The sequence below is a fragment of the Bison bison genome, unplaced genomic scaffold (genome assembly GCF_000754665.1).
Source record: "Bison bison bison isolate TAMUID 2011002044 unplaced genomic scaffold, Bison_UMD1.0 scf7180017864038, whole genome shotgun sequence".
In the NCBI taxonomy this organism is placed as follows: Eukaryota; Metazoa; Chordata; class Mammalia; order Artiodactyla; family Bovidae; genus Bison; species Bison bison.
This window is the reverse complement of record NW_011494610.1, coordinates 3,718,818-3,731,475: the sequence shown is the minus strand read 5'-3', so window position 1 is coordinate 3,731,475 and position 12,658 is coordinate 3,718,818. Positions and strand designations below refer to the sequence as shown.

The 12,658-nt window shown below is 52.0% G+C and overlaps 1 protein-coding gene across 3 annotated transcripts in view; it reads right to left on the bottom strand.

Annotated features, from left to right (window-relative positions):
* SLC9A8 (solute carrier family 9, subfamily A (NHE8, cation proton antiporter 8), member 8) overlaps positions 1-12,658 on the bottom strand; it is a 70,804-nt gene that overhangs the window by 2,706 nt on the left and 55,440 nt on the right. For all 3 annotated transcript variants that reach the window (XM_010835084.1, XM_010835085.1, XM_010835086.1), the window contains exons 11-15: positions 11,115-11,231; positions 8,365-8,447; positions 5,389-5,500; positions 2,098-2,318; positions 6-53 (exon numbers count right to left, since the gene is read on the bottom strand). In XM_010835084.1, coding sequence (XP_010833386.1) covers positions 6-53; positions 2,098-2,318; positions 5,389-5,500; positions 8,365-8,447; positions 11,115-11,231 — 581 coding nt within the window. The remainder of the gene's footprint in view (positions 1-5; positions 54-2,097; positions 2,319-5,388; positions 5,501-8,364; positions 8,448-11,114; positions 11,232-12,658) is intronic.

Genomic DNA, 12,658 nt, shown 5'->3' with positions numbered 1-12,658 from the left:
TCGTACTCCTCCTCCGTGAGCTCCGACAAGTGCTCCGACTCGACGGTGTTGCCCTGCAGGGGGAGCGGAGGCAGCCCAGGAGGCATCAAGCTGGCCCTGCCGGGAAGCCCACACACCACCCAGCCTAGCTCGCAGGCCTGTGCCCCGGGCCCCTGGGTCTCCAACTCTAACTGCAGCAGAAGGGCAGCAGGAAGGTGTGCAGGAACACGGTGGACACCCAGGGAAGTCAGATGGTGACTAAGTCGGCAGCTCAGGGCTGGGGCTCGGCCTGTACGTTCTCTGGCTGCCTGTCCTGTGCAGTCAGGACCGGGAGCCGTTCTGGACTGTCTCTGTACCAGTGAACTGAACAAGGAGGTGGCTTTTGTTGCCTTTTTGCCTGCAGTGGCCCACTGTGGGGAGTTTGCTGGTCAAGTGGAGAGAGGGCAGAAGGAACAATCCTGATGGGACCTGGAGAGGGAGGCGCAGAAGGACTACCTACCCTCTGCAGGGGCCACCAAAGGCAGTTTTGCACCCCTGCCCCCAAGCACAGTGCCCCCCAGGCATAAGAGGTGGGAGAGAGCGAGGGCACAGTGCTTCTCACACTGGGGCCACCGCCAGAACTGCCTGGAACTTGGGGAGCCATAGAACACAGGGCCCACTAGGCCCTCCTGCAGCTCCTGATTCAGCAGGTCTAGGATGGGACCCAAGAATTTGCATTTCTAATGAGCTCCCACTGATGCGGCTGGTCCAGGAACCCCCACCTTGAAGACTGGGGGTGGCAAGTGTGGTTAAGAGTCTGTGGGACCTTAGCTGTGCTCTGGCCTCTGTGTGCCTCAGTGCTCTCATCTGCAAAGTGGGGATCACGAACGGTGACCACCTGCTTCCTGCAGGTTATCAGGGAGACTCAAGGCAGTCCACGCAAAGCACAGGCACCGCAGCAAACAAGCCCCGCACGGCAGCTGCTTCCCCTCCTAGCGCACATCCTGGTTCTATTTGAGCTGGGCTTGGCCAAATGCGGCTGCAGTTCCTGGCAATGGGTTAGAAATGCAAATTCTTTGGGGCCCCGCCCCAGACCCACAAGACCCTGGAGCCCTCCACTAATTATGACCCCCACTAAAAGGTCTGAGAACCTACACTTAGGCTTTGGTTAAAAGCAGACAAGACAGTGGAGGAGGGGGTGGGGAGAAGGGCTGCTGAGAGGGTGGGGCGTTCTGTGAGCCTGAGGGCACCTGAAGGTGCCGCCGGGCACAACCCTGGCTGCAGAGGCCCTGGGCAGAGACTGGGCCAAGGTCCCCCCCAGACTGGCTGGACTCTGCTAAGTGACACATGGGCACATCCTTTCCCCATCTTCCGGCTGAGGACTTATGTGCCTTCCGTGACTAAGTCAAGTTACTGACGGCCTGGGATAAGCGAACTAGAAAATGATGTGTTTCTGGAAATGTGTGTGCAGAGCAGAGGGCGGTGCAGGAAGGCGTGTCCCGCCCCCCCACCAGCCAGGGCTCTGCACCCAGGCTGAGGGAAACACAGGCAGGAAAGACACCACCTCAGTGACTCCGGGCACAGGGGCTTGGAGGAGGCAGGGGCGAGCAGGGGTCTGGGGGCCTTGGGCTCACTGCAACTTGCCCTGAGCACCCCCAGCCCCAAATCAGGCCCTCTCCTGTTCTGGGCAGAGTGTCTGCTCACCCGATCCTCCCAACCACTGTGAGAGCCTTCCTCCTCTCACGCCCTAAGAGGAGGCTTCAACTAAATGCTGGGGAGTGAGGTGATTCTGTCATTTGGTGACTCTCAAACATCCCTCCAGTCCTGGCCGAGGGGGTGGGGCGGTTACTGGGGGGGAGGGCGCTACTGGGAGACCCTGAGAGGGGGTTCAGGTCTGGCTGCCACCTACACATCACCACCTCCGGGGTTTCCGCGAGGCTGGCAGACAACCCACCCCAAAGAGCCAGGTTTCAGACCCTGAGTCCAACCTCCTCCTTGGTGTAGGAAGCTGATGTGTACACAGCTCGAGTGTGCATGCGCCATGCGCGCCTGTGCACCCTCAGAGCGTGTCTTGCCCCCGCGTTCCCTGGCGGTGCACAGGGACCCCCCGCCCTCCCGCCTGGCCCGCCCGGCACTGACCATCTTCTCGGTCTTGCTGAGGTTGACGTCCTTGCGGCCCCGGCGGCGTGCCTTGGCGCCCTCAATGTCCACAAGGCGGATGAGCGGCATGGTGCTGCCGCCCAGCAGCAAGATGGTGAAGAGCACGATGATGATGGTGGTGGTGCCGATGAGCTGCCGCTTCTCCATGGGCTCCAGGTCCAGGTGGAGGCTCAGGGCGTAGGGGATGGCGCCCCGCAGGCCTGGGCGACAAGGAGGGGACAAAGGGGGGCAGGGGGCGCCATGGTTCTCGGGGGTTCTGGGTCCACCTGAGCGCGCAGACTCAGCCCGTGCGGCACAGGGCGGTGAGGAGAGGGGGTGCAAACACGGGGCCTGGGAGACGCTCTCCTCCGCCCCCCGCGTCACAGGGTGGGCGGCCGGGCGAGGTGAGGGGCCCTGTCCCAGCCGGGCGGCGCCAGGTGCGTCGTGGTGGGGATTCATCCCGCCCGGCACTCACGCTGGTACAGAAGAGCCCTCCCTGCAGTGGGGGGATGGGGCGGGGGGGCGGCGCTGTGCTCTGCGTGCGCAACCTCATCGGAGCCCCACAGGAAGCCCTCAGAGCTGGTCCTGACACACTCACGGCACACAGAAGAGGGGCTGGGGCTGCGGAGGAGATGTCCTCCCAGGGCCCGTGCTCCACGGGCAACAGCCCAGGATACCATCCGTCCAGTGCCCGCTGGGCCCGACGATGCTGCGCCTGCGCGCGGCGAACCACGGGGGAGCCTCCCCTTGATTCCTGCTTTGGTCCCCAGGAGCCTGCTGGCTGGACTGGGGCATGAATGTGCTGAGAAATGGCAAGTTCTCACTAGAAAGTTCCTGGTGCCCTGGAGAGGGAACAGGAGCTCTCTGAGTGGCTTGGAGCAGAGACACCAAAGAAGGACTCAAGGGAGGGTGAGGGCCCTAAGGAGCAGGGCGGGGAGGAGAGGGAGGGCGGAGCACACGGACAGGATCTGACCCAGGAGTGGCTGGCGCATCACAGCGCGATCCGGGCCGGCTGCTGCAGCATGGACGTGACACGGGGACACAGCAGAGAGGAGCAAAGGGTGGATCTCAGAGAGACACGGGGAGTGGAAGCAGCAGGTCCCAGGAGAGGGGAAGTGTGGCTAACCCGGGAAGGGCCCGGAGGATGCCCAGTGCACCGGGCACGCGGTCAGGAGTCTGGCTCCTGGGCTCAGCCCGGCCCTGTCTGTCCCCGCAGCCTCTCAGGCCGGGCCAAGGAACCAGACACAGCAGGGCTGCCCTGCCGGTGGCCGAGGATGAAGCGCCTTGGCACAGGGCAGAATGCGCTCACAGCACACCGAGGGGCCACACCTGCTATAAAACAAGCTACTGTCTCTCGCGGAAGAAAGGGGCTGCTGGAAAATAAGTAGGTTGGGCAGGAAGGTAGATTCAGTCCTAGACAATGAGCTCACAAGGGCTCCATGACACCCAAGGAGATGCAGACACTGCAGTCTGGATCAGAGGAAAGGCCGGGTCAGAGGAACCAGCTTGAGGAGGGTGGGAATTTGAGGCCACAGGACAGGTGGGCTTGTGAGGGCTCAAGAGACGAGGCGGGTCTGAGATGGAGTCCTGGGGGGGCCAGTGTGACTGAGGTACTGGTGCAGGAAGAGGGGAGACCCCTGGGAAGAGGAGGGAGGCCAGAGCGGGCCCGGAGGCCAGAGAAGAGGGGAAGCAGGGAGCCTAGGTCAACGCAGGCTGGGGAGGAAGGAGCCCCAGACTTGAGACGGTCTGGATCGCCTCAGAATGCCTAGAACCAGAATGCCTCCCAGTTTAAACCACCCCCACGTCCCCTAGAGGTCTCTCTCCACGCGTCCCTACCCCCAAAGAGCTCACGTAACTGGACAATGCCTCATACATTTCTTAGATTTTTTTTAGGGGGGGATTTTGAAGACCTTGGATCAACTAACTCCCTTAAACAATTTTTTTCCCCTCACTGGCAAAAAGGATTTAAGAAAAAAGTATCCTTCACTATCTACACATAAATACACACTTAACTACCTGCATGTCCTACACACACACACACACACACACACATATACTTTAAACAAGATCTTTTGAAAAAGAAATCTTCAAGGAATGTAGAGATATGTTGTTGGATAGAAAACAGCCTATAAAGCATATTGCTATACCCTGAACCCACAAAGAAATAAGTAAATTTAAAAATGTCTACAGATCTGGTGCTTTAGGAGCCAAAGATTTATTTATCCATCCTTTACTAAAGGGGAATGAGACTGAATGGCAACTGAAATGGTCAAATAAACTATCAGAACTTAGTGACTGAATAAAAAAAAAAAAATCCAAATGTAGCCTGAGGTACAAAAAGGTTTGAACTTTAACCTTTTAATTTTGAGCTCCTAGACTTCCCTGGTGGTTCAGTGGTTAAGAATCCTCCTGCCAATGCGAGAGACCTGAGTTTTGATCCCACATGCCAGACCTAAAGCCTGCGCTCAGCAACAAGAGACACCACCATAATGAGAAGCCCTCACCCCCCAACTAAAGAAAGCCTGTGAGCAGCAACGAAGACCCAGTGTGGTCAAAACATAAATACATAAAGTTAACTTCAAAGTATTTGAGCCCCTTGTCCCTTCAGCCTGGACAGCATGCAGGTAGAGCAACGACGCCATGCACAGCATGTGCTGCCGCCCTCGGGACAGGGGGGTGGAGGGCAGTGGGCAAACCCTGGCCCTGCCCCCCAGGACCCCTCGGAACAGGGGGGTGGAGGGGAGTGGGCAAACCCTGGCCGGGCCCCCCGGGACCCCTTGGAACAGGGGGGCGGAGGGGGGTGGGCAAACCCCGGCCCTGCCCCCCGGGGCCCCTCAGAACAGGGGGGCAGAGTGGGGTGGGCAAACCCCAGCCCCTGCCCCCCGGGGCCCCTCGGAACAGGGGGTGGAGGGGGGTGGGCAAACCCCGGCCCCTGCCCCCCGGGGGCCCTCAGAACAGGGGGCAGAGGGGGGTGGGCAAACCCCGGCCCTGCCCTCTGGGGCCCCTCGGAACAGGGGGGTGGAGGGGGCCCTGCCCCCCAGGCAGCTCGACCCCCAGCAAGCCCTCTGCCCTTAGACCTGGGTCTCCCCGTCTGTAGGGCAGACACACTCCCCTGCTGGGGGCGCTGTGGGGAGGGGTGTGGCCCGTGAAGGGCCTTGCGTGGATTCTGAGGGCTGATGAGGCCCCCTCAGTTTGGAAAGACTCCGGGGACAGCTGTGTCCACTCTCCAAAAGGCCAGTTTGTGCCTTAATGACACAGTCTCCTCCATGGCTCACTTGAGACTGGACTTACCACTGAACCACATGATGAACATCATCTTCGGGGTGATTTTATGATCACGGAAGAAATTCAGGAGGTAGGAGAGGGGGAAAATGTTCACGGCTCTGCCAAACAGCACAAGCACCTGCAAACAGCAGCAGATGGAGTCTTACACGGAAACCTCCGGTTCTTCAAGCTTACTGAGATGAACACAGACTTGCTAACACACCGTGATGAAGGCAGCATCCCTCTGTCATCAAAGACGTGAACTTGGTGCTAGGCACAGACGCGGGGATGCCAGTTTCTATGTGTGGCAAGGAATAAAGCTCTGTATGTTATGATTCTACTGTCAGAAAGAGAGGACTAACAAGGTATCAATGACGGCTTCAGCAACACCAAGAGGGATTAATTTAAGGGCCACCTGGCTCCTCCGAAGGTGCCTGGCTGTGGGATGAGCTAGCTCTGGGGAGACAGACAAGGTGCTCCTGCCTCTCCCATCAGGGCCCCACTCCCCGGGGAAAGGAGGGAAGATGGCCTACCCATGCCCGTAAATGCTGCTCCCTGAGCACAAGGAATATGCAGGTAGGTTCTAACAGGAGGTCACATACACCCTGCCAGATCCTAGCCATCTCCAAAGGCAGGTCAATTTTAACAAAATATAGGATTATGTAAAGTCCAAATCTTATCTGAGTGGCTTTTTAGAACTACTCATTTATTTTCTTCTCTTCTCCATCCTGGTTCTCACTACCATAACTTGAACAGAACAATATAGCCATAAGCTGTATTATGGGGAATCTAAGTTTGTCCTTTTAACCAGCATGAATTGAGGTGCTTTGGACTGTGTGTCCTGGCAAGTCAAGTTAACAATAATTGCCCCCAATCACCTAACACTTACATGCCAGACAATGTTCTAAGGATTTTATATGCATTATCTCGTTCAATTTCCATCCTTCCAAAGGTCTTATGAGGTAGGTATTACTGTCTCTGTTTTACAGACAAGGAAACCGAGACAGAGAGGTTAAGTATGAAGTAACTGGTCCAAGCTGACACAGGCAGGAAGTGGTGGAGCCAAATCCCCCAAGCCTGGCTCAGTCCCCAGTGCCCACGCCCTTGACTGCTGAGTGAGCCTAAGGTGTTCCATCTGAATGGCACAGGCTACCTCCAGGGGCAGGAGGGCCAGACTGACCAGGTGCTGGGGGGAAACTGAGTCCCCATCCCAGGCACCCATTTCGTTTCTCCTTCCCTCCGGGCCCATGGCTGAGATCGCCATGTCCCTGTCTCACCCTCTGAGGCGAGTCCTCCACCCCCAGGTCTGTGTTCCAGGTGTGACCAAACTGGCCTCTTCCACCCAGTGACCACACTAGAGGCCATCGGACTTGCTGTAAAAGACTTGGGCTCCTGTTCTCTTGTCCTGCGTCTGGAGGACACATAACAGTAACAAAAGCCATGAGGTTGTGCTGACTAAGGCAGAAGCACCCAGACTGCAAAAAGAAAAACATCTATCTTTCACAGGCTCCTTATCCTCTCTGCCTCAGGTCCCCCATATGCAAATAGGAAGAAGGCCTCACTGGCCTGCACATGGTAGGTGACAGTGATTTAAAAAAAAAAAAAGCCTGCCTCTCAACATCTGGGTCTTGTTAAGTGGAGTTGGTAATAAAAGTTAACTCAGGATGAATTACACTAACTCAACGAGGTGTGCTTTGCAAGTGTCTTAACAGAGGATCTGAAAAGACAATACAGAGACCCAATTCGGGCTGGCGTGTGACTCAGCAGGAGGACCCTGGGTTCACACGGAGGGAGCAGAGACTCAGGAGGGCCACGGGCGAGGGGCCTGGGACACGAGGCGAGATGCCTGAACGCTCACCACTGAGGCCACTTTCATCAGATGCCTGAGGGAGCTGGGCCTTTCTTTCAAATGCTGAAACATTTGTTTTTCTCCAGTTTCCCAAATCTGATTTTAATTCAAATCATTAAACTTCTATTTTCCTTTCTTAAAGGCATATCCTAATTCGTCTTCTACTGCCAGCACCCCTCTCCTGTCCAGTTGTAACACTTTCCCAAGTCTACTTGATGGTAAGAATCACTGGGGATGATGATGCTTCAGGATGAATCTCCAGAGGACGGAAGGGCCCTGGATTCTTCACCTTGAACAAGTGTCCAAAGTCACTCTTATAAATGGACATGTAAGAAGGAAACCGTAGTAAGAATTCAGTGTATTCATTATAATCATCCAAAAAATGCAGAAAAGAAAAAGAAAATCATCCCCAGTTTGCCAACCACTGTGAATATTTGGTGTATTTTCTTACAGATTTTTTTTTCTAGGCATACTGCTTTTGCATGGTTATAATCAATTACACATTCAATTCTGAAATCTGCTTTTCCCATCTAACATTAAAACTTGTATTTTATGTGTGTGCACACACGTGTGTCCCACTCAACACAGCACGTGGGATCTTAGTTCCCCAACCAGCGATCAAACCCGTGCCCCCTGCAGTGGAAGCGTGCAGTCTTAACCACTGGGCTATCAGGGAAGACACAAAAGAACTGATAATTTCTGAAGAAGACTGTAACAATTCAGGGCTTCCCTGGTGGCTCAGATGGTAAAGAATCGCCTGCCAATGCAGCCAGCTTTGATCCCTGGCTCAGAAAAATCCCCTGGAGAAGAAATGGCAGCCCACTCCAGTTCTTGCCTGGGAAATTCCATGGACAGAAGAGCCTGGCAAGCTACAGTCCATGGGGTTGCAAAGAGTCTGACACGACTTAGCAACTATACAATGCAACAGGTCACGTAAAATTAAAAACCAAGCAAAAATGCTTTTCTTGGGATTTTATTTCACCCTTTCCCATTTATTATATGTTTATGATTTTTTAACGAAAAGAAACTTGCAACAGAGGTTGTCTATGTAGCTGTTGACTATGACCAGTTAACAGTTACATAAATGAATCCAGAATATGTGGTTATTGATCTACAAATAAGTCATTAAATAAAAAAACAAGGAAAATACTTACTATGCACCAGATGACAAAGGAAATTTCAAACTTGTGAGGGAAACTAAAAATGGACAGGCCAAGAAATGCAAACACACATGTTTCTGAAACAAACCAAAGAATGGATTATTCAGCCTCAACTATTTTCTTCTAAGACAGGATGGGCTCATTATGCAAACAAACATTTCAGAAGTCAATCAGAATCCAGTATAACACTGCTTATTTTCTGGAAAATCCTGGTCAAGCTTCTCCTTTGATTCTCTTTTTTTTTCCCTATCACAACAAGCAACATGTGCTTGCTATGCAGAATCTCCTAATTTAATGAGCCAGCTGTCAAACACCCATGCAAATAAATACTTTCCCACCCAGGGACAAGGATAAATATATGAATCTGTCCATTTGCTGAACACTGTGATTAACAAGGATCCTGACTGCGGCACAGTGGCAGAAATTCAGAGCAAAGTGGCTGCAGACACCACACAACCCGTGTGAAAGGGCCCTTTGTCAACTTCTTTGCCAGAGCGGACAAAGCCCACTGACTTCACATATTTAATGCCACCACAAGTTTAGAAGGCTTACACCCTGCAGGATTTGCAGGAAGAGATACGTTTCAACTCTTGGCTCCCCTCCACAAATCCAAGAGAAGCTGACATTTACTCTTGCTGTACAAGCAGCCACTTGTGTATTCTAAGAAAAAGCACCTTATAAATTTCTAGCACTAGGCTCCCTGCTTAGATTGTGACATCCACCAGAAGAGCGCTGGAGCCAGGGAGACAAAGACTCTATTTTAAAAGCTGAACATCATAAAACATCAAGGCTGTTTTAAAACATTTAGCAATGGTATTTTTTTTTTTCCTTCTTCAAATGTGTATCCCTTTCGAACAAGTCTACAAGCTGGACAGTATACATATCCTTCTCCTCCTCGAATATTTTTCTTATCAAATATTTTTGTCACCTTTTGAAATCAGCTCATTTAGAAAACATTCCGATCTAGGTAATGCTGTTCTCTGGTAGCACGAATACAATTATGTGGATAAGTCATGGTTAAAAATGAATCCGTGATGGATATTTAGATTGATTCTATTTCTAGTATTCAGAAAGCTACAACAGGGACTTCCCTGCCGGACCATGGTTGACTCCATGCTTCAAATGCAGGGGCTCAGGTTCCAGGCCTGGTTGGGAACTAGGATCCCATACTTCTGGGCGCACCTCCCTCGATCTTCCCCAAAGAAAAAGCAACTGCAAATACCTCTGTGCACAAGCTAAATTCCTGATGGTAGAATCACTGGGTCCAAAGAACATGTGCCTCTGAAATTCTGACTGATACTGCAAATGACTCTCCTAAAAAGATGGCACCAATGTACATGCCCATCATCAGGGCCTATTTTCTATACATTCATGCCAGAAGTGGGGAATCACCAAATTTAAAATCTGATGGGTTCAAAATAGAATCTGACGGATGTTTTGCTTTACATTTCTTTGTGGTGAGACTCAGAGTCATTGGCCATGACTTTCCGAGAAGAGTGCTGTGCAAACAATACCCACTGGGCTAGGAAGGGACAGACCAGCTACCAGACTCACCTCTTAGCTACGAGATCGTGCTCAAACCACTGGGCCTGAGCCTCCCTGTCTGTGGAATGAAGTCTCTGTACAGCTTGCCCCTGACCCCTAGCCCATGACAGTGTGGAATTACCGCTTGGATATGAGACGGCCCTTAGAAATGCCAGGGGTGGTGCTGACGATGACAAGCAGGGGAGTCACTTGGGGCCTTCACTCCCAGGTATAAACTTGGCGGGGTCCAGGTTTCATCAGAGTTTGGTGCCTCATTGAGACTGCTGGAGAGAAATGTCAGTGTGGCCCTGACTCCCTCCTCTAATGCAGGATCGGCCCGACACGTCCTTCAGGAGACTTGTGAACCAAGAAATACTTGGGACATTTTGGGAAATGCTCAAACTCTCTCTCTCGTAGAGATTCACAATGCATGTTAGCTGAAAAGTCTCACAGTTCGGAAACTTGTTAAACTTTATTTTTTCAAAATACTTATTTATATATTTATTTCTCTGGCTGTGTCAAGTCTCAGCTGTGGCACGTGATCGCCTCACTGCATGGTGCAGGATCCTGAGTTGCGGTGCACGAGCTCTCTAGTTGCGATGTATTCACTGAGTTGCCGGGCGACATGAAGATCTTAGTTCCTCGACCAGGGATCTCACCCAAGTCCCCTGCGAAAGTGGACTGAACCATTAGGGAAGTCCCTGTTAAACTTTATTTACCCCAGGATTTCCCAAATTCTTTTTTGACTACGGAGTCTTTTTTCATTTTTTGGCCGTACCTCAAAGCACGTGGAACTTCCCCGACCAGGGATCGAACCTCGTCCTGTGTAGTGGAAGCATGGAGTCTTAACCACTGGACCACCACGGAAGTCCCATGGAGTCTTATCAATCTCTTATCAATCTCAGTTCCAAGGAACAGACTTTTGGAAATGTCACTTTCACATATTTTAAATGTACGCATCTCAAATGTTCGTAATTATAGCAGTTCTCATTATTTTCAGTTTTAAAGTTATAGGGTTCAAAAATTCCACCTGTTATTAGAGCTCTATGGAATGTGTGAAAGCCAGAGGAACTAACACAAAATAAGGGAGTGCGGTATCTGGCCCTGAGGGATTCTTCTGCCTCTTCTGCCAGGGAAGATCTCAAGGGACTCCTAGAACAGAGAAAGGAAGGACAAGCAGCTCTGGGAGGCCCGCACGGGACTGCAGAGGCCGAACTCACCGCACAAGAAGGCCACGGTCCGCAGGGTTTGCTGCATGAGGATCTGGGTGACTGGGGACAGGTTGTGGTGTGTGTAGTGAGACATCACAATGCCGGAGAACAGGATGGCCATGATGCCTGGAGAGGGACAGAGGGGCGAAGCGCACAGCCATGAACAGAGCAGAAAAGCACCTGCCATGTGACACGCAATCATGTCTCACACTTCCTACAAGTCCCCGCAGCCTCCAGTATTAGGTGTTTTAAGAAAAAGGAGAAGTAATACCTGAGGCTTCCCAGAGAAATGTTACGGGCCCAGCTCTCTGGCAGCTTCATTACCAGCTGGGTGACCTTGGGTCAAGTTTCTTTCCCTCCCCAAGCCTCAGTGTTCTCAACTGTACAGTGGGACTAACAGTGCCTGCCCATGGAACTCTTAGGTGGGTAATGAAGAGAAGCCATGTCAAGGGCCCCTCACGAGACCAGGGCGGAGCAGGTGTGAGCCGTCATTGTCATCCGTGGATAGAAGGGGGGCAGGTAACATTCTTGGGGCAGAAAGGGGACATAAGAATCTGGGTATAAAGAATGGGTGGATTTTTACTTTGCTGTACTTTAATTTTTTAAAAAGCATGTATTTATTTGGCTGCATCGGGACTTAGCTGTGGCCCCTAGGACCTTCAGTGCATCGTGTGGACCTTCTGTTGTGGCACACAGACCCTCGAGTTAAGGCACCAGGCTCAGTACTTGCGGTGCATGGGCTCAGTTGCTTAGTGGCACGTGGGATCTAACTTCCCCAGTCAGGGATCGAGCCCAGGCCTCCTGCATGCAAGGCAGATTCTTAACCACTGGGCCACCGGGGAAGTCCCTGTTGTACTGTGATTTTTGATTTTCCCACTGTCACCATGGATTAACCTTATAATATGAAAAGAAAGACGTTTTTCTTTTTTTCTAAGTGACGTGTTTTTTCTTTAACGGTCTCCATGAGAGCATCCACAACTTTTCTTGTGCTCTGAGCATGCGAGTTTCAGCTTCTGTCCACTGCCCTAATCACTGCTGAAGCCACTGAACACAGGCTTTCCTCTCCGTGCTTTCTTGCTGAGGCAGCAGCAAAGAGGCCTTTATTTCATGTAAATAAGCTGAGATTTTTACAAAGCCTTTAAAAAAGCTGCCAAGATACATGAATTCCAAGTCAAAGTCTATAAGCAAAAACTTAACTCACTTCTGCCATTTTGTAGAAACAGATTACCAGCTAACTTTCCAGTTAAAAATGAGTGAAAAACAGAACTGCACTGGAGATGTTTCAACCGGTAAGCTTGCTGTATAAATGACACTTTACAAAATATAGGAAAACCCCACTCTTTGTGGCACCGAAAAGGTATTTGCTGGCCAGAGAGAGAGCACAAGCTGGAACATTTCATCCCCTGGCCCTTTTAGGAAAACAGCAAATTCTTGTCTGCTTTTTCCTTTTTGCTCCAAAAGGAGACTGGGCTGGGAAATTCCAGCAACGCTGCCCATGAGCCACACCTGACGAGCTTGGAGAAGGGAGAGGAGAGGGCAGCAGACTTCCTTAC